This window comes from Lolium perenne, chromosome 7 (genome assembly GCF_019359855.2).
Source record: "Lolium perenne isolate Kyuss_39 chromosome 7, Kyuss_2.0, whole genome shotgun sequence".
Lineage (NCBI taxonomy): Eukaryota > Viridiplantae > Streptophyta > Magnoliopsida > Poales > Poaceae > Lolium > Lolium perenne.
This window is the reverse complement of record NC_067250.2, coordinates 152,871,419-152,897,213: the sequence shown is the minus strand read 5'-3', so window position 1 is coordinate 152,897,213 and position 25,795 is coordinate 152,871,419. Positions and strand designations below refer to the sequence as shown.

The window sequence follows — 25,795 nt, the reverse complement described above, 5'->3', positions numbered from 1 at the left end:
GCTGCAAGATGCTCAAGCTCCAATGGTCTGTCGGCATCTACTTATTAGGTGGCTATGATGCTTCTAGTGTAACAAATCGGACAATGTCGACCTGATTAGCTCGCCACGGCCACAAACTTGTCAATGGGGATTTCGACCGCGACTGAAGTACAAGGCTACAATGGCTCAATTAGTTGAGCAAGACTAGTCTAGAAAAGCGAAGGGCGAGCTTTACATTGATTATCAGGTCTCAGTGTGGCTTCTAACACGGTGGCCTCCTAGCACTTTGTGCCGAAAGCTCCCCGGTTGTGCCGAAAGCTCCCCAGCGTTGACCCGATCCATTCAACTATGGTGGCCTCAAGCGTATGGAGGACCACATGCGTCTGTTAGCACAAGTGGGGGAGGCCTACAGTGGCGCAACAATTTGTCACCGCAGGAGGAAGATGGGGACCAACATGTGGGAGGGCCCCACAGCTCAATTTGTAACACCACCCCTCAAAACTAGTAGTTATCTTAAAAGAAAATCCAAAAAGGTACTAAACTATTAATATAGCCCCAAATATGGTACTTTTACTCTGCCAAACAAAGGGCATAGAAGAGGATGGAGCAGGACTCAGCCCAGCATTTGGACAAACGGACGTAGAGTCGTAGAGATAAAATTAGAAAGTTGAGGGTTTCCCAAGTTGAATAAAGGATTTAACAAAAGTATACAATATTCTTTACCATCTTCTCCATGTTATATGATACAAGGAAATATGGAATAATAAATTGTAGAATCATTTAGCTCAAATACAGGAAAACATCACCGGAAAATTGAAATCCAGGTTAGGCCACCTAGCCTATTTTTCAGCATAGTAAAGATACCAGGGTTTCAATGAGTTTTAATGCTTGTTGTTAGCTTTGCAACGTTCAGACCACTGTGGGGAGTTGCCGGCAGAGTGCAGCCACGGTAAGCAATTTCTAACTCTTAAGCATTACACAGCTCAAGATTCCCAAGTATTTAATCCTTGGGAAGTGTGAGATCATCCGCAGAAGCTGCCCTTTTCCCATTATAACGCTGACAAAATGAACCAAGTATCAACAACATGGTAGATATTGAAGATCATGTCAACAACTAGAGCAACTAATTAAAATTATTATTTAAGGTACCTGTTTCCCGAAGGTGAATGGAACATATCTGTATTTTAACATATGAAGAATCTGACGCTTCATTGTGACCGTAAACAACACCACCCAATAGAAGAGAAGGATAGGCCAAAACACAGGCACGTTAAATATGCTGAAGAACGTCATGACAAAAGCAATGCAGAATGCTTTAACAATAGAATACCTGGAAAGGAGAAGACAGTACAAGGAACACCAATGATCAGTTCGATAATAAAATTACTTTTACCCCAATGAAAGAGTAAAAATAAAGAGAAGTTACAGTATCCTTCAACGAAATAAGTCATTCCTATATGTCCTTTTGGGTGCAAAATAAAGCACATTACTATAGCAAACAACTATATGCCACTCTAGGACATATTTTCATACATTGCCACATAAATTTTTAACTGAAACAACTTTTGTGGCAAAGGCAAAACATATAAAGCACCAAAATAAAGTACCTAGGGCATACACGCTTATATAAAGCTAACAATAACTTGGAATAGCAATCTGGCCAAGAAACAAGAGGATATCATGAAACAAAGAACAGTCGAGGTCAGTCGAGGACACATTACCAGGCAAACTGAAAATGTAACTGTAGTAACTTGTAAACAAATAAAAGTAGAAAATAATGGCTGGTAGATTGCCAAAACACTTGACTGTGTACTGTAATGACCAAATGGTGTGATTTGCCCAAAACAGTGAACAATGTGTATGGAAAAGCTCTTCCTTTTAAAATCCACTACTGCAAGAGAATCAATGGTGATTACACCATAAACCTTGGTTAATTGGAGAGATACAAGTCGATAATGCACGATACCCGCATAAAAGTTTATCTTTATTAAGGTCAAGTGAAAATTTTACACTGTCTTGACTTTATGTATACTTGTATAGTTGTATGCAGACTGCCAGCTCATTTACTGAGTAACTTCAAAATATTTCAGCAATTAAACAGCGAATAAGATTATACAAGATGGTTCAAATTAAGATTTTTTGTCCAGACAGCACTGGATTTATCATCCAATTAAGGTTGAAATTTAGGGTGATATGGACAAGTCCAAAATAAGAGAGGTTCCATAGAATTAAAATGAACAGAACTGGATTATTACAACAAGAACATCTGATACGGGCATGAAGAACGAGGTGAAGCCCAATTTCAGGACTCCACCTAGCTAGTTATCTTATTTAATGTATTTTATATTTCTGGTCATATGGGCTAATTAGGGTTTTTAATAAGATTGAGTTAGTTTTGGTTTGGGCCTGTCCAAACCAAGTTAGGGAGGCCCACTAGGGCTGGCCGGCCACCTCCCCCCTCATATAAGGATATGGTGCGGCTAGGTTTAGGGTTAGCATTCAGTTTAGATTAAAAATCAGTCCTTAGACTTTGTGCTCCTTGGTGAAGCATCCCTCCGGGGACGGCGCTGCCGTTTGTCTAATAAAGTTGTTGCGGAGGTTCTTGTGTTCATCAAGGATTATCGTAGATTAGTTTTGAGGCGTGCAGTTCATCTACACGTTGCTTGCTGGATTCGTTCCTCTACTTCAGGTTGCATTCCGCGCGTGATTGGGAGTATCTACTACCAGGTTGTCTCGCTATGAAAGATCGGGCAAACACCCGAGAGGACCACGCGAGATCCTCGTATCACGCGAGATCCTCGTATCACGTTGATCGATCTCTCTAGATCGGTTTGCATCGGAGGAGTTCTTGCTCAGGGTTGAAGGAAGTTGACGTGGAGGAAGGTTTTGTACTGTTGGGGCACATCTCTACCGTCTAGGGTTGTTACTGCTGGTAAAATAGCGAATTTCTGTGCTTGGAGTCGGGAAGAAGATGCAGCAGATTCGTCAGGCACCCGGCACCAGGCCCGGCAGACCGGCCACCACACCGGATGGGCCGGCACCAGGCCCGGTGCCGCCGGCTCCATCACCGGCCGGCCCGGCAGAAACCGGCCTCTGCGCTGGTGCACACCGGGGCACTATCCAGGGGGCTTCACCCTCTCGCTCGGTCTCCAAGCCAGCATACCGGCATACCGGTCCCCAGACCGGACCAACCCGGCACCTGTAAAGCCGGCAGAAGACCGGTTCCCTGTGCCGAAACACCCGGCACCTGCTCAAGAAGATCGGCATCCAGACCCATTGTTCCGACACCGATCCAAGAAGACCGTACCAGAGATGGATTCGTTTCCAGGAGATGTTTTGGGCATGTGATGTTCTTGTGGAAAGAAGTCCAGTGCTATTTTTAATGATTATCTTGACATCATGAATCCAAGCTTAGTTGGTACTAACACCATCGTGCGACAGTTGAGGAGTACCAAGATTGGGAAAGAAACATGATACTGGGTTTCAATCGATGTCAGAGATACAATGGGAAGTTCAGTGGGTATGATGCGTATGTCCTTGCTCACTGGCAAGTGGACGAGAGTTAGACCGTTGGTGGTGTGATGTGGTTGAAAGAGGAGAATTTGCTTGTACTTGGGAGGACTTCAAAACTTTTCTTCGTAATGGTTTCGTGTTACCGTATATGGAGACAAGTGGGCAGCTGCCCAAGTGGTGCATGCAAGCAGAAACCTGATACCATGGGCACTATGAGGAGGATGTACCATTGAACGGGCTGAATATGCAACTCAAGGAGGTACAAGATGAAGCTTGCAAGACAGTTGACAAGGATCAGCGGTGGAGTTTATTCCAGACTCAGTGCATGATAAAAGGCAAAGCTTGTAAGTTGATGATTGATGGTGGTAGATGTACTAATGGCATAAGCAAGGCGATGGTGGCAGCATTGGGGTTGTCTACATGGCGTCTTCCTGAACCTAAACGTCTTGAGGGGTTGAATAGCTGTGGTATGCTGTAAGGTGCGTGTGCCATTTACAGTTGATGAGAGAGAGTACGATGTGTTGCCATTGGAGGTGTGTGGATTGTTACTTGGGCGTCCATGGCAGTATGATCGTAATGTGACACATGTTGGGAGAGCAAATACATATTCTTTTCTGCATGGTGGCAAACAGCGGACTTCGAAGCCTACGGGTGATGATCATATCAAGTCCGATGTGGAGTTAGTGGTACGTAAGGAGAGGTTGCACAAGCCTAAAGTGCAGCATGAGGTGCATGATGTTCCGAGCGTCGATATTGGTGATGTTTCAGCCATGCCTGTAGATGACAATCCAGTTCTTGTTTGTGACAAGCCGGCTGAAGCTAAGCCTATTGTTGATAAGGATATTGCATTATGTCCTACAATTCCAGTTGGTGTTGATGCAGGTTGTCAGACTGATGATGGTTGTGCTGATGGTGTTTCAGCGCATTTACAAATGCGCGTGGGAGGAGTGGGAGGCGAGCATGTCACACGAGACAGTCGGCATCGGCACTACCGTGCTAGGAGTACTACTCGACAGTATTCCGCGACACCGCGGATGCATAGAGGCAAGGATGGACGTGTTCGACATTTATGTGGTCCAAGCATTACACATCTTGTGCAGGGTCATGTTCACAGGGTCCATCAAGAGTTGATAAGAAGGTGTTGGCGCCAAAGTCCAAGTTCATGTGGAGAAGAAAGGAGACGCCAAGTACTGTATCAAGTCAAGCATGCCGAGAGGGAGGATGTGGTGTGGTAGGCAGGCAAGACTTCAAGACGGCGCGGACGTGTGATGTTCATATCTCACCTTTTCGAGAAGACACTCAAGCGTTGGGGACAACGCTTCTTGAAGGGGGGAGGATGATACGGGCATGAAGGCCGAGGTGAAGCCCAATTTCAGGACTCCACCTAGCTAGTTATATTATTTAATCTATTTTATATTTCTAGTCATATGTGGGTCAATTAGGGTTTTTAATAAGATTGAGCTAGTTTTGGTTTGGGCCTGTCCAAACCAAGTTAGGGAGGCCCACTAGGGCAGGCCGGCCACCTCTCCCTCATATAAGGAGATGGTGCGGCTAGGTTTAGGGTTAGCATTCAGTTTAGATTAAAATCCAGTCCTTAGACTTTGTGCTCCTTGGTGAAGCATCCCTCCGGGGACAGCGCCGCCGTTTATCTAATAAAGTTGTTGCGAAGGTTCTTGTGTTCATCAAGGATTAGCGTAGATTCGTTTTGAGGCGTTCAGTTCATCTACGCCGTTTATCTACTACCAGGTTGTCTCGCTGTGAAAGATCGGGCAAACACCCGAGAGGATCAGGTGGGATCCTTGTATCAACATCTGTAGCATACCAACTAGATTTTGTAAAACATTATGTTCTTTGAGTTGACTCTAGAATACACAGTACAATTTAAGTAAAAAAAAGCCTAAAAGAGGGCAATGCTAACTGTATCAAGAGGTACGACAGGAAACCCCATTGTGGCTGACAAAGAGAAGGTGTGGAGAGGTAGCGCACTGGCCTTATACTCATAGACATTGACATGAAGATGAGCGCATGAAGTAGCACGAGAAAGAACAATAAAATTGGGGATCAAGCGGTGTGCCTTTCACGTGTGGAGACACTGAAGCATATTTTTTGAGAGAATTTTTTTTCAATCTAGAATCAAGGAAGCGGTTGGTTCCACCTGAAGGCCCAGGCAAATAGGATTTTGATCAGCTATACTCCCTCCAACCCAAAAGATAAGGCGTCCTTAAATTTCGCTGGTCAAGAACTTGTAACTTCGAGTATGAATCCTACATATAATATGTCCACAAAAATAGTATAAAGATATATGAAATGAAAGAGTTCAACAAGACGACAAATGAAAGTTTTACAAGACGGATGGAATGATACAACTTATACATCACTAGTCCCATACATTTTTTGGATATATTAGTGGTGAAAGTCATGCATCAAAGACCGTGCAAAAAAAAAGCATGCCTTATATTTTTGGATGGAAGGAGTAGCAAGGGTGGTGGACCAATCATAGGGCCAATTTAAGGATATAAGTGTTGGAGACATATAGGAAGCAGGTCAGGTGTTTTCATCTACGCGCGCTAACAAATATTCTACAGTGCAAGTGATATAGGAGACAACGGCCAAAATTTCTGGCCCGACCAAAAAAATCCTGCAACAAGCGTCATGCTACCTGGAGGTCCAAACTGGTTTTATTGACGGTGATATATATCATGGTTTTAAAGGCGTCGCCTAGGCGTCGCCTAAGCGACGCTTAAGCGTCCGAGCGCCCGGAGATGGCAAGGCGTCGTGCTCGCCTTAGGATCTTGTCTAAGGCGTCCAGATTCGCCCTTTGAGGCGTCCAAGTCGTCGCTTAGGCGGGGAAAGCGTCGCTCTGGCCCATTTTGGACGCCATGGACAAGTCAAGCGGAAGCAAAGGAGGCGAGCGGGAACCATGGCGAGAACTCAGAAATTGGCGAGAAATTGGGGGCCAGAGAGAGGGGAAACAGAGGGGAGAGAGAGAGGGGAACAGACCAGTCAAGAATCGAATCGATTGAGAGAGATCTCGTCCTCCATCCTCCTCCGCCGGCCTCCCCTTCTCCGGCCAGCACCCTCCCCTTCACGGACGCCGGCGTCCTAGGAGTCTGCAGCACCGCCGGCGAGCGCGTCCGGGCGCCGTGGTGGCTGCCTCTCTGCCCGGCCTCCTCCTCCTCCTCCTCCTTGCCCCATCTCGGATGGCCTCCTCTTCTCTCGGTGGGGGACAGAGAGGTCGAGGTTGAGCTGCGTCCTTGCTCGTCCAGCCCCATCTCGTTGGGCCGGTTGGGCCGGGGATAATTCTTTTTTGCCTTTGAGTATACTGGGCCGGAGCCCTGTCCTTCGCTTCGCTTCGAGCGTTCGACCGAAGGCGTCGCCTTGCAACGCGCCTTGAGCGCCCATGCGTCCAGGCGCACCCCCATCGCCTTGGGACGCCTGGCCGCCTTTAAAACCATGATATATATGCCATTACGCATGGAGCAGACCTTTCTTGGCGTGGACACGTGTCAACAAAAAGCATCATTTCTATGGTGGGACGACAGCAGTCAAAAAAAGATTTGCCATTCTTAATGATAGCACAACCCGACAAGAAAGCAACCCTAATACTGGACGGTAGCAGCATACCAGTCAAGAGTGCTTCATGCCGTAAAAAGGGGGCAGCTAGCTTACGGTCAGCCATTTCCATAGGCGAAATTCCTATAGCTGTCGGAGCGGAGGTGGGGAAGAAGAGGAAGGGGAAGGTGCATCGCCGCAGTCCGCTAGAGAGGAGGGGGAGAAGCATGAGCGCCGCCACGGCATCGACACAACCTCCTCCATCTCCTCCGCCACCTCCGCCGGCTGAACCACTGGCCTCCCCACCGGCGGCCGGTGCGATTCCGCAGCGCATCACTTCTCCACCATGTCCTAGTCACACCCTCCGCCAATCTTCCGCTGCCTCGGCCATCCCTCTAAGCTCAACCGACACCACATTTGTCTCCGGTGCCGGTGACACGCGCCCCGGCCCCACCCCTAAGTAACTTCCCCGCCATTGCCGTGTCATGCGCAACTTCTAGCAAGGTCCAAGCTAGCTGTCTCTGGCTGCAGCGAGGTGGCCTCTTCTTCTCCTCATCTCTCTTTTTATGTTTTCTGCACCGGGCCAAGGAAGAAGAAAGAGAAGGGATAAGAGTTGCATGAGTTGTGGAGAGATAAAGGAGGAGAGTGGTGGGCTCATGGTTGAATGGCTCACGCGGTTGGTTTCAACTTCTGATCCATGGTCAACTTGGAAGGGACAGAGCTCACGCAAAAAAAATCTAGTACTGAAATTCTCCATGGCTTAAAGATACTTAATAAAAATCAAGCCATAGCGATGTGCAGTCATATTTCCTAGTCAACTAACAAAAAATATATATACTATATAACTAATACAATCAGACATTAACTACTCATCTTTCTTGCATATAAGGCTACAAGTAAGCTATCACAAAATCCAATGTAAACACAAATACAAACATTGCACCTTTTTCTTATGTTCTCCTACCAATATTAACTAGTTTTTCTTATGTTCTTCTTCTTGCTATGTGTTGGGTAGGAGTAGAAATCATTGTAGTCTACTTCGGGTTGAACCTTCAGCCTGGTCAAATTTCTTAAATCAAGTCTTGAAGTCACCCATAAGCAACCTATACTATTAGCTAATTTCCTTAACCCTCCAAATCCTATCCACTCCTCATTCAGCTTCTGTCTGCTGCAGTAGCAGTTACACCAATGTGGCACCACCACACTATATTACCACTTTACTTGTTCCATTACATCTCATAATTATTTAGGTTGTAGTCTTGAGTGCAAATCATACTCTGACTACTGTTATGTATATTTTTATGTTTACATTGGAATTTTCTACCACAACTTTTTACACATATCAATAAAAACCTCAATCCACAGCTGAGTCCCAGGCCGGACTGCAACTCCCAAGCAAACAAAAAGCACGTAATGGAAGACCAGTTCGACTCTATGCACCAACTGAAACCACAATTAAGACCTTACAACCTAAACAGAATATGACAAATTACATAACCACAACTTTCATGCAAAAGAGTTTTTAAGGAATCAGGTCAGTGCTAGATCAATCTCCAGCATTTCATCAACCAAGACAGGAATTGGCTGACTCACCTACCAACACAAGAAACTTCACCATTAAATATTTCCCATCTCTCCCATATAGATAAGATGTCACGTTTTCAGCACCGACAGAAAATGTCAGCAGATCCCACAGTATTTACTACAATCCCTCTATAACACACGTGGAATCTCACCAGAACGCTCAAAGATCCTAGCAAAACATTAAACTTCTATACCCTTGGATTCGAATTGATCTATAGCACAAACACAGCATATCCTCATATGACATCAAATAAGCAAATACTCCAGTTGCTCCACACAGACAGTAACAATTGAATCCGAGTTACGCAGGCGGGAGAAAAGGATCGCACCAGAACTTGAACTCAGGGAGGCGGCGAACGAAGGGGCGGAACTCGTCCGAAGCGCGGGTGGGGAGCGAGGGCTCCCCGCCGAGCACCTCGGCTACCTCGGGGTCAACTTGCGGCGAGAGAAAGGCGATGAGGAGGTTGAGGAGGTAGATACCGAGCGCATAGGTCACGATGTAGTAGCCGCCGACGAACCACGCGCGCAGCGCGTACACCACCACCACCGCCCCGAGGCCCAGCCACCGCCGGCCCACGTGCGGAGTGGACCGGTCCAGCAGGTGCTGGAACCGCCGGGATGCCGTGGTGACCGCCGCCGATACGGCGGCGGCAGGCCCGCCGCCGTCACCGTTGCCGGTGGTAGCAGCCGGGGCGGCGGCGGGGGCGGGGGCGGTGGAGGAGGGGTCCATCATTGCGTCGGGCGGACTGGGATTGGGATCTCGCTCGCCAACGCTCCTCCAGGCTCCAGCCGAGTGGCGATTATGGCCGTGTTTGGTACCACGCATGTACTCCAAGGCTCCAACCAGACTATGGAGTGATAAAATGTGTCCAATTTGCATTTAAGGGCATCTACAGCGGCGCGACGCATTTTAGTGTCCGCGCGCGTCCATTTGCGTCGCGCAGCGGACGCTGAAATGACCGTTTTCGTCCGCGTGTCCGTTTGCGTCTGGGGTTGGCTCCAGCGGCTCGACGCATTTTTTTTTCTCTTTTTAATTTCAACATATTTCCAAATATTACAAATTGGAAGATTATTTTACACAAACTAATACATAGTTTGGAACATGGTTTACACAAACTAATACATAGTTTGTACCATAGTGGACACAAATATAAATATTTTAAAAATAGAAACCAGTTGTGTTGATTTCCGTATGTTCGCTGCCAAGAAAGAACATTCGAGGGCACACCCAGTCACCCAAACTGGAAAATCCAGCGGGAGGATTGACGGTGCCCTTGTTGGTTCTACCGATGAGGCGAACAGACAGAAACCTTCCACTACTGGCTTCGTCTGGCCGTAGTCAGATTCGTTGCAAAGAAAGAACACTCTACGTTCTAACTATCGGAGTCCGACTCGGATTCGCCGGTGTGGTAGTGCCTGCGGCAGGCCGTGTCGTCGAAGACCTTGACGACCATCTCACCGTCTCCCTCGTAGAGGAAGGTGAGCTGGCAGCCGGCTCGAGCGCCAGTCACGGGCGAACTTGCCCCACCCGGTGTGCAAGTACATCTTGCCCTCGCCCGTCGAACAGACCTCCACGGCCCGGCTAAGGCGTGCTGGCCTCCCGTAGCCGCAAATGCGCCGGCTCGACGCCGTCGACGAACTCGGCGAACTTGTCCGGGAGACGCTTGATGCCGAGCGGGTCGTCGTCGATGCGGAGGAGGAACTCGGCGGCGTCCCTCCACGTCTGAGGAAGACGAAGAGGGCGCAGCGACGGCGAGCGTGGGGCCGTAGCTGCTCCACCACGGCGGCCCCTGCCCCATCCCCGGGGCCGTCCAGGGCCGCGGCCTCGACCGCCTTGCCGGCCACCAGGACCCGCCATGGTCTTCCTCGCGGGGCTGGCTGCGTCGCAGGAACACCTAGGCGGCGGAACGCTGGAGCTTTGTGGCGGCTAGGGTTTCTATGGAGGGAGTGGATGAGGAAGAAGAAGGCGCGGCCCCGTTATATAGGCCGGAGGCATGCGGTGGCCGCGGGACGCGTGGCGACGCCATTAACGTGGTTGGTGGAGGTGGGCTGCGGCCGCTCGGCAGCCGAGGCATTGCCATTAACGTGGCGCAGACTGCCGAAGCGACGCAGCGGCGCCAGTCGCAGGCGCGTTTGAGAAGACGCATCGACGCCGGGTCGCTGCCAGGCGGGCCCGACGAAACGTCCGCCGGATACGATCGGACACTTTCGGCGTCCGCGCAGTGTCCGCGGAGACGCATCCGAGGCGCATATTTGGGCCAGGTTTGCATCTCCGCGGACGGCCCGGTCACTTTGCGTCGCCCCGCTGGAGAGGGTGCCAGACGCATTTCCGGTCACGGCGGACGAAAACGACCATTTGCGTCGCACCGCTGGAGATGCCCTAAGGAGAAAATGGGTCCGATTTGTTATCTCGACTAAATCAATGGCCCGAAATCCGGCTCTATTTACCGCCGCCGGATGGATGGATGAAAGTTTTAGACCGGTGAGGCTCAGATTTCTAGGCGCGTGCTCATGGACACTTAGAGCATCTCCACTCGTCTTCCCGACGAGGCCCCCGAGCGACGTTTTTTCCATCCGGACGGTGTAATTCGGCCCAGTCGCGCCCCCGGTTCCTCGTTTTCGTCCGGATTTGGCTCTTCATCCATCCGGCGAGCCCACACCATCCCCGGTCCCCCGGGGCGCGCTCGGGGACTCCGGACGAAAGAATTTGGCGCGAAACGTCGTGTGGACCCGCGTAGTCGGCGACATGAAAACTAAATCCTGTCGATTTTCCCTCCAATTTGCTTGCATATCTCCCGCCGAATTTGTCCATTCTCCTCCTCGTCTTCCAGTTCCAGTTCCCGGCCTCGACTTCTCGTCCACCACCGCTCTCCTCCTCGTCTTCTCATCCCTCCACCACAATGCCGCCGAAGGCGACGATGAGGAAGCCGCGGGCGAAAAGGAGCGGTCGCCGGGCATGACGAACGCAGAGTGGGCGGCGGACGAGAAACGGCGCGAGGTCGAAACAAGCGGCAGGGCGGAGAGGGTGAAAAAAGGCGTCGCCAAGAGGGCGGCGGCGGCGGCCCAGGACGAACAAGCGAGGAAGATCAGCATGGCCATGAGCATGGGCCATGTTCCCGGCGGCGGCGGCGCCATGTTCCCCGGCCAATGGCCGACGCAAGGTACAACCAGTTCCCTGTCGTCCTTCTCCCCTTCGATGTACTCGTCGTCGCCGCCTGCCATGTTCCAAGAGAGCACCTACGTCCAACCGTCCAGGTTCACGCCGTCACCGCCCGAGCTTGACGTCGGCAGCGGCGGCCAGTTCGAGGGCACCTCGCCGGCCCTGCGACGAGGGCCGCTCCCGTTCGGTGCGATGGCGGCGCCGAACGAAGAGGAGATCCACGAGATGATCACCTCCGGCTCCATGGCCGCCGCTGCGAGCCCGGGGTTCTTCACGCAAGAGGAGGCGAGGGCGACGGCAGCTGTCGCCGCGCGCAACGAGTATGGGGAGGATGTTGCCGATGGAAGCCAAACCGTCGAAGAAGAAGACGAAGAAGAAGAAGAAGAGTCAACTCAAGCCGCCGCCAACCTGTCGAAGGGGAAGAAGAAGAGGAAGAAGGACTCGCCGCCTGCCGAACCGCGTATCAAATGGACGCCGAAGGAAGAGGAGTGCCTCGCCGAAGCTTGGATGACCGTGTCCACGAACGGCATAACCGGGGCCAATCAGTCGTTCGACACATATTGGCTTCGCGTGAAGCGGGCGTACGACGAACGCAAACTCGTCGATCCCTACTTCAACAAGACGAACATGAACGTGTACCGGGGAGACAAGGCAATGGCCACCCATTGGGGAATCATGCAGACGGCGTGCAACAAATGGCACGGCATACAGGAGGAGGTCGAAGAACGGCCGATCAGCGGCCACGACTTGGAGCAAAAGGTATGCTCCGTCGATTCTGCATCACCGAGGTTAGTTGTGCACCGTGTACATCGTCGTGAGCTGACCCGTATCGCCGCACTCTTTTTCCCCAGCTGCGCCGTGCTTTGGACATGTACATGGACGACACCGGCATGCAGTTCAAGTTCCTGAACGTCTACGCCCGCCTCGAGAACTGCGAGAAGTGGAAGGAAACCCGCAAGACCCTCTCGAAGAGCAAGACCGAGCAGTACAACCCCGACGCTCAGGCGGCTGGCGCGGCGGAAGGGCGCCCTGAACTCGGCCAGAAGAAGCTCAAAGAGCTCAAAAGACGGGCAATCCCGCCGACAGGATGCAGGCGTCGATCGACAAGTGCTGGGCCGACTTGAGGACGCACGCCGACGGGAGGAACGACAAGTTCGACGACAGGTGGCGGGAGATGCTCGCCAACCAAGGCGTCCGGATCGCCCTGCTGAAGACGACGGCGGCGGCGAAGAAGAGGAACACAGACTTGGCGTTCCTGATGGGCGGCGGCAACATGGAACTGATGGACGAGGAGACGAGGATTTGGTACCAGGGCCACCGCAGCGACATCCTCCGAGCCACTCCGGCCAGTCCTTCGTCGTCTCCGCCGGCTCCTACCTCGGCTTCCTCACCGTCTACCTCGTCGACTGCCGCTGCTTCGACGTCCACTGCCGCTGCTTTGTCGTCGACTGCCGCAGCTACTTCGGCCACGGCGTGTGAGGAAACTGGTCCGTCGGACACCGCCGTGCCGGCCGGGACTGCCGATGATCCTGTTTCCGTGTAATTTCCCTCCGATCGCCGACCTGTGGCTGATCCTTTTGCTCCCTTTGCCGATCAACTGGCCGTACTTGTAGCGCGGGACGACGCTTTGTTTGAATTTAAACTATGTCCGCCAAACTCCGGGTGGACGACTGGAAATACGGTACTCCCCACGACTTTATTTCGTCTAATCCGGCGGTTGTTTCGTCCGGATTTCGCCGTGGGGAGCGCCAACGAGTGGAGATGCTCTTAGCGAAAGCGGTGATAATTTGAAATTGAAGCTTCCTGCTACAAAAAAAAAGACGAGTTCGACCCAAATACTAAAACAAATTTGGCGATCAATAGATCCAAAAGTTTGGCGATCATATCTTTTTTACTATGGATTGTAGGGCAAAAAGCCCCACAACAATTTTATTAATAAAGCAAATCAAAAACAAATAAAGTAACAAAGTTGGAGGGGCGAGGAGCCCCCAAAGAGCTAAGATCCTAAAAGTCAAAGATGAAAAAATTACCAAAGGTTAGCCAACCAAGCAACCAAAGAAGCTCTATACCTTTTCTTGATCCTATGTTGCAGCAAGGATATACCTTGCACAAAACAAGCCTTCCACCTCCTAAGAGCATCTCCACTCGTCTCCCCGAACAGGCCCCCGGCGTGCCATTTTTTCATCCGGACGGCGAAAAATAGCCCAGCCGCGCCCCCGGTTCCTCGTTTTTCGCCCGGATTTGGGCTTTCATCCATCCGGCGAGCCCACGCCAACCCCGGACTACCGGGGAGCGCTCGGGGACTCCGGACGAAGCGAAAGCGCGCGTAGTAAAGGCTGCCGCCGGTCAGTTCGCCGCGGACGCGTCGCATTACACGCGGCATTAATCGCCGGCGCCAGCCGCGCCTATATACGCTGCTCCGCTCGCCGCGACGCGTATCCCTGCTCTCCCTCCACTCTCCCTCCACTCTCCTGATGGCGTTCTACGACGACAACGTCGCAGCCAACAACGGCTTCCCCCGCCGGTCGCTCCACGCGTGGGAGGGGCACCTCCTCCACCAGGCGGGGTACCCCTGCCCGCCGGACACGAGGCCTCCCGGCGGCGGGTGGCGGCTAAGTGCTGGTGGCGTGCCAATCCCGCCGCCGCCCCAGGGCCACGCCCTCGACGTCGCCATCGAGGAGGCTCGGATGGCGATGACGGAGGAAGAACGCGCCCACCCGCGCCACCACCCCGAGAACTACACGCGGTGGAACTCCTTCTTCCTCCGGCGGTGGGAGCGGGAACTGGCGTCCTACGACGGCCCGCCACCTCCGCCTCCGCGCAACAACGCTGCGGGTCGCCGGCGTTGGTGGAGCGCGCCGAATAGGACGCTCCATAACGTCCTCGAGCACATCGAGGGCGGCAACTCCCCGGTACTCACGATGCCCCCTCCATCGAGGGCATCGACCAGCCGCCGCCGGGGAAACAGCTGGCAGCCACGGCGCATGGCTGCCAGCTCGTCGTCTTCCGACATGGCGTCGAGGTCGCTCTCTAGGTCGGCGCCATCCTTGGCGCCGGTGAAAAAGGAGCCGGCTTCCCCGCCGAGCCACCGCACGCGCGGCGGCGGCATCGTCATCCGCGAGCCTTCGACGGCACAAGGACGGCTCCGCCCGAAGCGCAAACATGACACCTCCGGCGAGCGGAAGCGCAAGCCGGCGAAGGTGAAGGTGGAGGAGGCCGAAAGCGCCGAGGACGCCGCCATCCTCGAGGCCGTCATCGCGAGGTCCCTCCAGGACCTCGTCCCCGCTGAGAACGCCATGCCGCTCGACCAGGCCTGCGCCTAGTCGAGGGAGCAGTGGGAGAAGGAGGAGGCGGAGCGGCAGGCGAGGCTCCTCTAGGACGTCGCTCGCTACCACTGGCCTGCGACTCCTCCATCCGGCGCCGCCGTCCCCGTCGTCGACCTCGAAGCCTCCGACGACGACCTGTACAAGCCATCGCCGTCCCCTCCTCGCACCAGTGGCCGGTGGGGAGACGCCGGCCAAGGCAGCAGCCAAGCGGCTTCGGCGTCGCCGCAGTTCGACGACGACGGCTCCGACGACGATGGCGGCGACTACACGGTGTTCTACCGCCATTTCGGCATGTAGAGCGCCGTGTTTTTATATTTACAGTTGTATTCCCCCAGCCGAATTTGAAATATAGTCGAATTCGGTCTCTATGTATGAACTTCGCCCTCTATATAGTAAATATCATTAAATTTAGTCTAAATTCGACCGTTTTATGCCATAGTTAAGTTTCCGTTTTTCAAATTTAGATCGCCGTCTTCGCCTGAGATCGCGGCTGGGAAACTACTCCTCCCCACGCCAAATTTACGTCCAATCCGGACGTAAATTTCCCCGGATTTCAGCGTGGGGAGGGCAAACGAGTGGAGATGCTCTAAAGGTAGGCCTCTCTTGATTGAATATCTTAGCATTATGAATCAGCCAAATATTCCAACAAATAGTGATCAGAACTTCCATGAAAAATGGGTAACCAAAACACTTCTTCGCCTCAGAAATGATAGATTGCAAGATCATGTTCCCATTACCATTCTAGTTGATTTGCAAGTAATTCCAAATTCTGGAACTGAAATTGCACTTAAAGAACAAGTGTATCCTATCCTCATGACACCTTAGAGAGCAGAGGACACAATGAGTATCATTTGTGATTATCCAATGTCGTCGCCGCAATAAATCTCATGTATTTAGTCTATCCAAGAGTAATAGCCAGGCAGAAGTCTTTGTTATAGGTTGGGCGATCAAATGGCAGCCTCCTCGGCCGGGGTGAAGACGGGCTCCTCGGGGATGGTGTCGACCTCTTCGGCGTTTGCCACGGCGGGCTCATCCTCGGCAATGGTGATCACGGCCTCCTCCTCCGGTGGTGATGGCGTTGCCGCAGTGCTCGGCGTCGAGGTATACGGGGTGGAGATCCGTGAGCTGGTTGAGTATGATATCGCGTTGCGCCGCGTACCATGTTTGCACCTTCTCGTCCATTACCTCCGGGTTCGCCACCATGAGGAACGCCCAGTTCATGTTCCTCTTCTTCTCCGTGGTAGTGGTCTTGAGCAGGTCGATCCGCACGCTTTTGGTTCTTGAGCATTGTCTTCCAGCTCGCATCGAACTTCTCGGCCCACGCCACAACGTGTGTCCTAGCATCAGACATGCACTTCTCGAGGGAAGCTTGAATTCGTTCAGTAGTCAGTCCCATGAGCTTCACTAACTTGGATGCCTTCTAGCCGAGCTCTGGGCGGCCTTCTACCGCCCCAGGCACCGGCTCCACAAGGTTGTAGATGTCGCCATTAGCGAGCATAGAGCGCGTGTCGGCCCACTTGCAGTTTTCGATGCGGGTAAAGACATAGAGGAACTTGAACTCTGCATTCTTGTTGTCGTCCAGGTACATCTCGTACGCCCGCACCATCTGAAAGACATACGGCCAAATCGTCACAAAAACTCGGCAACAACACGGCTAAATTACAGCCGAACTACGTCGAGGCGAACACCATACCTTGCGATGCATGTTGGCGCCTCTCTCTGGCCGGCGTTCGGTCTCATCTTGTATGACATGTCACTTGCTGCAATCGGCCTAAATGACACCCCAATGGTTTCCTATGACCTTGGAGTTGCGATCCATGTGGATCACCCGGAAGTAGGGGTCGATGAACTTGCGCTCGTTGAACATCGTCTTCACCCGCATCCAGTAGGTCTGCGAGCACTGGTTGGCGCCGGCCACGGCGTCGATGTTGATCTCCTTCCATGCTTCGGCCAAGCACTTGTCTTCTTTTGTCGTCCACTCGCACCTCGGTGGGCGTCGCTGGAGCTGTCGTCGTCACCTTGTTCTTGCGTTTCCCCTTGGCCTTGACCTTGGCCGCCTCCGCCGGATCAACCTCGTCATCTACTTCTCCAGCCTGGGTGCCGGCGCTGCAAGCCTGCAAGTCTAGCTCATGCTCGGCGTTCGTGTGGGCCTCCTCTTGAGTGTAGTAGCATGAGCTTCCTTTGGCCACTGCGGAGCCCGGTGCGATGATGTCGTGCATGCCGGAGTCGCCTGGAATTCCGGCGAACACGCTGGCTGCGTCGGTGCCGACCGAGGGCCTTAGTAGGATGAGCTTGCCCCCATGCTTGAGACAAAGGGCGGAGGACTGCAACGCAAGGACGGAGAGGCCATGAAGCTAGGGTCAAAGACCCGGTGATGGGAGGGTCGCGAGGACGTGGTGGGAATTCGAGGTTGGGGTCTGATGACCCACAAGTATAGGGGAATGCAACAGTCTTATAGTGAAGTAAAACCCAAATTTATTGATTCGACACAAGGGGAGCCAAAGAATATTTGTAAGCTTTAACAGTATGAGTTGTCAATTCAGCTGCACCTGGAAATAGACTTGCTCACATCAGTTTATCAGTAGTAACAGTTTTATAGGAGTAGAAGTAGTAATGAAATAAAAACAGCAATAGTGACGATTGCAGTAGACAGCGGGATTAAAATATTGTAGGCATAGGGATGGATGAACGGTCGCTGCATGGATAAGATAATTCATATAATAAGCAGGACATGGGCATTTGCAGGTAACAATGATAAAAGCATCCAAGTATAAAACAACCATAGGCGTGTGTTCCTATTTAGCCGTGCGTGCTCGCAAGGAGAAACTTGCATGACATCTTTTGTGGGCCTCAAGAGAATCTACTGGTAATTAAGGTACTCCTTTTAATAGAGTACCGGGGCAAAGTATTAACACTCAGTGAACACACGTGATCCTCACATCATAGCCATCCCCTCCGGTTACCCAATTTCTGTTAGTTTGGAGCCTCGGGTTCAGGACAACGATATGTGTATACAACTTGCAGGTATGATAAAAACAATAATTATCTTCATGAATCAACAACATGTTCAGATCTGGGATCATGGCACATGGGCCCAAAGTGACAAGCATTAAGCATAAGAAGTTGCAACAATGTCAAAAATACTAACACAGATACTAGGCACTATGCCCCTAACAATCTTATAGCTATTACATGAATGATCTCATTCAATCCCTACCATCCCCTACAGCCTACAGCAGGGGAATTACTCACACATGGATGGGGGAATCATTGATGGTTGATGGAGAAGTGTCGGTGATGATGGTGGTGATGATCTCCTTCAATTCGCCGTCCCGGCAGGGTGCTGGAACGGAGTTTTTGGTTCCCGGATTGGGGTTTCTGGTGGCAGCGGAGCAGCGGAACTCCTTTTGGAAAAACGTCGAATCCCCTCTGTTTTCAGGTCAGGGCCTTTTATATAGTCAGGAGGAGAGGTCGAGGGAATGCCCGAGGCGGCCACACCATCCCTAGGCGCGGCCAGGGGTGGATCGCGCCTAGGCCAGGTGTGGGCCCCTCGTGGCGCTTCTCCGTCTCGTCTTCTGGCTCCGTGAGTCTTCGGGTAAAATAGGAACTTTGCGATATTTTCCGGGAATTTTTCCTGAAAGTTGGATATCTGCACAAAAAACGAGATACCAGAGCAATTCTGCTGAAAACAGCGTTAGTCCGTGTTAGTTGTATTCAAAACACACAAATTAGAGGGAAAACAATAGCAAAAGTGTTCGAAAAAGTAGATACATTTTGGACGTATCAACTCCCCCCAAGCTTAGCTTATTGCTTGTCCTCAAGCAATTCAGTGACAACTGAGTGCGATAAAAGAAACTTTCACGAACCTATTTGCTTCATATGATGTATATATTATCACTATATGATCAAGTACTTAGGCAATTCATAATAAGAAGTATTCAACTAAGGCTACTCAATAGTCATGCAAGCTATGAAAAGATACCAACACAATAATAAGGAACATGAAACGTAAGTATCTGCAGGATTGCAATGCTCATAACATGATATGATAAAGTGGTATCTCGCTTGCCCTTATTTGTGGAGCAAAACATAAAGGCCAAGGCACCTCTGAAGTTCAAGAGAAGACTAGAAGTAAAAATATCGAAAGATTCAAGCATCACAGTTATACCACAATTAATTTTATTTCGGCACAAGCATATTACACTAAGAATGACAGCTATGCTTTCGAGAAGGTGCTCAAAGAAAGGATGGTGACTCAACATAAAAATTAAAAGATTTGCCCTGCGCAGAGGGAAGCAAGATTACTCATGTGCTAGAGCTTTTTATTTTGAATAAAATAGAGGTGTTGAAAATATATTTTGAGAGGTATGTATGCCTATGTCAACGACTGGCATCAAATGATCTATCATCCCTTTCATGTTTAATGGCTTCAAGAGTGGCTCCCATAGAGAGAACAATAAAGTTCCTCTTCTCCTTTGTTTAAACAAGCTAAGTTTATGATTTCTCAAGTACATAGTGTTAGGAGATTTAGATTATTGGTTCAATTTATATTTAGTGGGTTGGGCACCCGCGCCTGCTCTTTTTTGCAAAATTAAGGACTAGCACCTGTGCATGCTAGTCAAATTGTGAAGCCATAATAAACATGAAAAAGATGATAAAGCATTCAGCACTTCCTCATGAGCTAAAACAAAACACAAAACGGGTAATAACTTTTGGAAGGTTTTAAAGGTAGCACACAAGCAATTCACTTTGGAGTTGCGGTGAAATACCACATATAGGTATGTATGGTGGACACAATTGACAAACTTTGGTTTTTGGAGTTGGATGCACGAGTAAAGCTCATACTCAGTATAAGTGAAGGCTAGCAATAGACTTGAAAGCGATGATCAAGAAAGCAGTAACTATCATAATCATGCTTGCGACGGAACAAAATTAACAGAAGTATAAAAGTAATACAAGGATTCCGAGGAAAAATAAATCATGAAGGCTTAAATGAATTTAGTTTAGTCTTATGCATGCATGAGCATGTGCCAAGTCGATTCAAATGAAACATTCAGAGGAGGTTACCACAATGTCATACTGTTTTATGAATAGAGTAATGCAAACAAACATCTATATGACATGTTACCTACTATTAATAAATTGAAACTAATCATAAGAGAGAAAAAACTACTAAGCATCATTAAGTAACATACACCTTACACGAACAAACTAAGCATGCACACATAAATGAGTATATGTACAAAAACGAAAACAAATAGAGTTCATACCATCCTCTCACCACATCTCGAATTGTCATAGATCGTCATTATTGCTCTTCACTTGTGTGACTTGAATAATATGAAATAATAACCAAGCTCCAATGGAGTCACGGAAGACTGTTGAACTCTGCAGCAAGCTTTACAAAACCAAATAAGAACAACAAATATTTTTGGGTTTTTCAATTTTGAATCATCAAACAAAGCAAAATCTTTTTGGACTTTCGAATAGCAAACCATAAATAGAAAATGGAACAAACTAAAACTTAGAAACTAAAGAAGCAAATGAAGAGAAGCAACAGAAATATTTTTGGTCTTTTTGTATTTGGGAATGTAGAAACAAAACAAGAACAACAAAAGAAAGAAAACGAACATGGATATACAAATGCAAATAGTGGCAGAAATCTGCCAACACATAACAGCAGGTAAAGATCGATTTTTTCGAAAATCTTCTTGTGATCAAATCGAAAAATGCAAAACTAATGAAAGTTAGATAAGAATCTGGGGCATATGCTAAAAAATTGGCAGCTCAATACGATGTTTTGGCTGGGAATATGAATTTTTTTTGTGACAGCACAGAATCTGTTTTGGGACAACAACTTCCCTAAATCTTACCTCCTTCCTATTAGAGGCTATCATTGGTATAAAAATGAAATAAAAATAATAAGGAGAGGCTATTACAGTGGCAACAACTTCAAAGATTCAATAAAATAAAAAATACATAAATAAACTAAACAAGAACAAGAACAACAACAAAAGAAAGCGAAACATGGATATACAAAGTTTCGACGGAATATGATGTATCGATGAGTGAGATGTTGGTATACCTCTCACCAAGCTTAGGCTTTTGTCCTAAGTGGAGATAAATCCCAGGAGGGCCAAGAAGTGGCGCCTCCATAATACGACGAAGAATCACCTTCGTCCCGATATGAACTCGAGGACGCCCCGGTGTAATGCACGACGTAGTCATCAGTGGCCGCTTCCTCCTTGTGCTACCCATGGAACCCAAGCAGACGCAGCTCCTCGTCCAACTCCTCCTTTGAGTGCGACCACGACATCCTCTGAATATTAAATAAACTAGATTATGGCAGGGGAACTTCCCTTTCATCTCCATCAGTAAATAACATTCTATAGACTAAACCTCCTTCACAAGAGTCAGCAGTAACAAATTGATGGACTTTCATAGCAGCAAGATCAAGTCTCTGTGGTGCCAACAATACATCATTTGGATCAACTAGAAGATCCAAAGCAGTTATACTACATGCAACAATAATTCCTCCATATATGGGTCCTCTAGCAGCTAAGCAACGAGCAGTGAGAGCACCAAGGTTGTACTTAGTACTATTATTGAGCGCAGTAGCTAGAAAAGCCAAATGATAATGATAAATATTACTAGTTTTTTTCCTATGAAGAATACTAGTGGCAAGATAATAAGCAAAGTATCGAATAGCTGGGAGTTTGATACGTCTCCAACATATCGATAATTTCTTATGTTCCATGCTACTTTATTGATGATACCTACATGTTTTATGCATACTTTATGTCATATTTATACATTTTCTGGCACTAACCTATTAACGAGATGCCGAAGAGCCAGTTGTTGTTTTCTGCTGTTTTTGGTTTCAGAAATCCTAGTAAGGAAATATTCTCGGAATTGGACGAAATCAACGCCCAGGATCTTATTTTCCACGAAGCTTCCAGAACACCGGGGGAGATACGAAGTGGGGCGACGAGGCGGCCAGACGCTAGGACGGCGCGGCCCAGGCCCTGGCCGCGCCGGCCTAGTGTGTGGGCCCCTCGCGTCGCCCCTAAACCTACCTCTCCGACTATAAGAAGCCTTCGTCGATAATAGGTCCAGTACCGAGAGCCACGATACGGAAAACCTTCCAGAGACGCCGCCGCCAATCCCATCTCGGGGGATTCAGGAGATCGCCTCCGGCACCCTGCCGGAGAGGGGAATCATCTCCCGGAGGACTCTTCACCGCCATGGTCGCCTCCGGAAGGATGAGTGAGTAGTTCACCCCTGGACTATGGGTCCATAGCAGTAGCTAGATGGTCGTCTTCTCCTAATTGTGCTTCATTGTTGGATCTTGTGAGCTGCCTAACATGATCAAGATCATCTATCTGTAATGCTATATGTTGTGTTTGTTGGGATCCAATGAATAGAGAATACTATGCTATGTTGATTATCAATCTATTATCTATGTGTTGTTTATGATCTTGCATGCTCTTCGTTACTAGTAGAGGCTCTGGCCAAGTTTTTGCTTGTAACTCCAAGAGGGAGTTGATACGTCTCCGACGTATCGATAATTTCTTATGTTCCATGCCACATTATTGATGTTATCTACATGTTTTATGCACACTTTATGTCATATTCGTGCATTTTCTGGAACTAACCTATTAACAAGATGCCGAAGTGCCGATTCTTGTTTTCTCTTGCTTTTTGGTTTCAGAAATCCTAGTAACGAAATATTCTCGGAATTGGACGAAATCAACGCCCAGGGTCCTATTTTGCCACGAAGCTTCCAGAAGTCCGAAGAGGAGACGAAGAGGGGCCACGAGGGGGCCACACCCTAGGGCGGCGCGGCCCCCCCTTGGCCGTGCGGCCCTGTGGTGTGGGGCCCTCGTGCCGCCTCTTGACCTGCCCTTCCGCCTACAAATAGCCTCCATTGCGAAAACCCCAGTACCGAGAGCCACGATACGGAAAACCTTCCAGAGACGCCGCCGCCGCCGATCCCATCTCGGGGGATCCAGGAGATCGCCTCCGGCACCCTGCCGGAGAGGGGATTCATCTCCCGGAGGACTCTACGCCGCTATGGTCGCCTCCGGAGTGATGTGTGAGTAGTCTACCCCTGGACTATGGGTCCATAGCAGTAGCTAGATGGTTGTCTTCTCCGCATTGTGCTATCATTGTTGGATCTTGTGAGCTGCCTAACATGATCAAGATCATCTATCTGTAATTCTATATGTTGCGTTTGTTGGGATCCGATGAATAGAGAATACTTGTTATGTTGATTATCAAAGTTATATCTATGTGTTGTTTATGATCTTGCATGCTCTCCGTTACTAGTAGATGCTCTGGCCAAGTAGATGCTTGTAACTCCAAGAGGGAGTATTTATGCTCGATAGTGGGTTCATGCCTGCATTGACACCTGGGACAGTGACAAAAAGTTCTAAGGTTGTGTTGTGCTGTTGCCACTAGGGATAAAACATTGATGCTATGTCTAAGGATGTAGTTGTTGATTACATTACGCACCATACTTAATGCAATTGTCTGTTGCTTTGCAACTTAATACTGGAGGGGGTTCGGATGATAACCTGAAGGTGGACTTTTTAGGCATAGATGCAGTTGGATGGCGGTCTATGTACTTTGTCGTAATGCCCAATTAAATCTCACTATACTCATCATGATATGTATGTGCATGGTCATGCCCTCTTTATTTGTCAATTGCCCAACTGTAATTTATTCACCCAACATGCTGTTTATCTTATGGGAGAGACACCTCTAGTGAACTGTGGACCCCGGTCCAATTTTCTTTACTGAAATACAATCTACTGCAATATTGTTCTACTGTTTTCTGCAAACAATCATCTTCCACACAATACGGTTAATCCTTTGTTACAGCAAGCCGGTGAGATTGACAACCTCACTGGTTCGTTGGGGCAAAGTACTTTGGTTGTGTTGTGCAGGTTCCACGTTGGCGCCGGAATCCCTGGTGTTGCGCCGCACTACATCCCGCCGCCATCAACCTTCAACGTGCTTCTTGGCTCCTACTGGTTCGATAACCTTGGTTTCATACTGAGGGAAACTTGCCGCTGTACGCATCACACCTTCCCCTTGGGGTTCCCAACGGACGCGTGTTGAACGCGTATCAAGCAGCTTTTTCTGGCGCCGTTGCCGGGGAGATCAAGACACGCTGCAAGGGGAGTCTCCACTTCTCAATCTCTTTACTTTGTTTTTGTCTTGCTTAGTTTTATTTACTACTTTGTTTGCTGCACTAAATCAAAATACAAAAAAAAATTAGTTGCTAGTTTTACTTTATTTGCTATCTTGTTTGCTATATCGAAAACACAAAAAAAATAGTTTACTTGCATTTACTTTATCTAGTTTGCTTTATTTACTGTTGTTAAAATGGCCAACCCTGAAAATACTAAGTTGTGTGACTTCACAACCACAAATAATAATGATTTCTTATGCACACCTATTGCTCCACCTGCTACTACAGCAGAATTCTTTGAAATTAAACCTACTTTACTGAATCTTGTTATGCGAGAGCAATTTTCTGGTGTTAGTTCTGATGATGCTGCTGCCCATCTCAATAATTTTGTTGAATTATGTGAAATGCAAAAGTATAAAGATGTAGATGGTGATATTATTAAACTAAAATTGTTCCCTTTCTCATTAAGAGGAAGAGCTAAAGATTGGTTGCTATCTCTGCCTAAGAATAGTATTGATTCATGGACTAAATGCAAGGATGCTTTTATTGGTAGATATTATCCCCCTGCTAAAATTATATCTTTGAGGAGTAGCATAATGAATTTTAAACAATTAGATACTGAACATGTTGCTCAAGCTTGGGAAAGAATGAAATCTCTGGTTAAAAATTGCCCAACCCATGGACTGACTACTTGGATGATCATCCAAACCTTCTATGCAGGACTAAATTTTTCTTCACGGAATTTATTGGATTCAGCTACTGGAGGTACCTTTATGTCCATCACTCTTGGTGAAGCAACAAAGCTTCTTGATAATATGATGATCAACTACTCTGAATGGCACACGGAAAGAGCTCCACAAGGTAAGAAGGTAAATTCTGTCGAAGAAACCTCTTCCTTGAGTGATAAGATTGATGCTATTATGTCTATGCTTGTGTATGATAGGACTAATATTGATCCTAATAATGTTCCGTTAGCTTCATTGGTTGCACAAGAAGAACATGTTGATGTAAACTTCATTAAAAATAATAATTTCAACAACAATGCTTACCTAACAATTCTAGTAACAACTATAGACCATATCCTTATAATAATGGCAACGGCTATGGTAATTCTTATGGGAATTCTTACAACAATAATAGGAGTTCACCCCTGGACTTGAAGCCATGCTTAAAGAATTTATTAGTACACAAACTGCTTTTAACAAATCTGTTGAAGAAAAGCTTGGGAAAATTGATATACTTGCTTCTAAAGTCGATAGTCTTGCTGCTGATGTTGATCTTTTGAAATCGAAAGTTTTGCCTAATGAAAATCATCATAACAAAATTACTACTACAGCAAATGCCATCCAAGTTAGAATTAATGAGAATATAAGATTAATGGCTGAACTGCGTGCTAGGTGGGATAGAGAAGAAAATGAAAAACTAGCTAAAGAGAAGAATGTAGCTAAAGTTTGGACTATTACCACCACTAATAATGCTAATGCT

The 25,795-nt window shown here is 48.6% G+C and overlaps 1 protein-coding gene across 1 annotated transcript; it reads right to left on the bottom strand.

Moving 5' to 3' along the window:
* Window positions 1–635: 635 nt before the first annotated feature.
* LOC127300920 (protein RER1A) lies at window positions 636–9,478 on the bottom strand. The gene is made up of 3 exons (XM_051331120.2): window positions 8,958–9,478; window positions 1,129–1,309; window positions 636–1,036 (listed from the first exon to the last, which is right to left on the bottom strand). Exons 1-3 carry the CDS (start codon window positions 9,452–9,454, stop codon window positions 980–982), a joined length of 735 nt encoding a protein of 244 aa, XP_051187080.1. The 5' UTR covers window positions 9,455–9,478; the 3' UTR covers window positions 636–979.
* Window positions 9,479–25,795: the final 16,317 nt, after the last annotated feature.

Excerpts from the sequence above, each read along its gene's own strand:
- LOC127300920 (XM_051331120.2), bottom strand. The coding sequence starts at position 9,454 with ATGCGTGGTACCAAACACGGCCATAATCGCCACTCGGCTGGAGCCTGG. Across the intron at positions 1,310-8,957 it reads CTCCCTGAGTTCAAGTTCTG|GTATTCTATTGTTAAAGCAT; the intron begins GTGCGATCCTTT and ends TCTCCTTTCCAG. Across the intron at positions 1,037-1,128 it reads CATTCACCTTCGGGAAACAG|CGTTATAATGGGAAAAGGGC; the intron begins GTACCTTAAATA and ends TCATTTTGTCAG.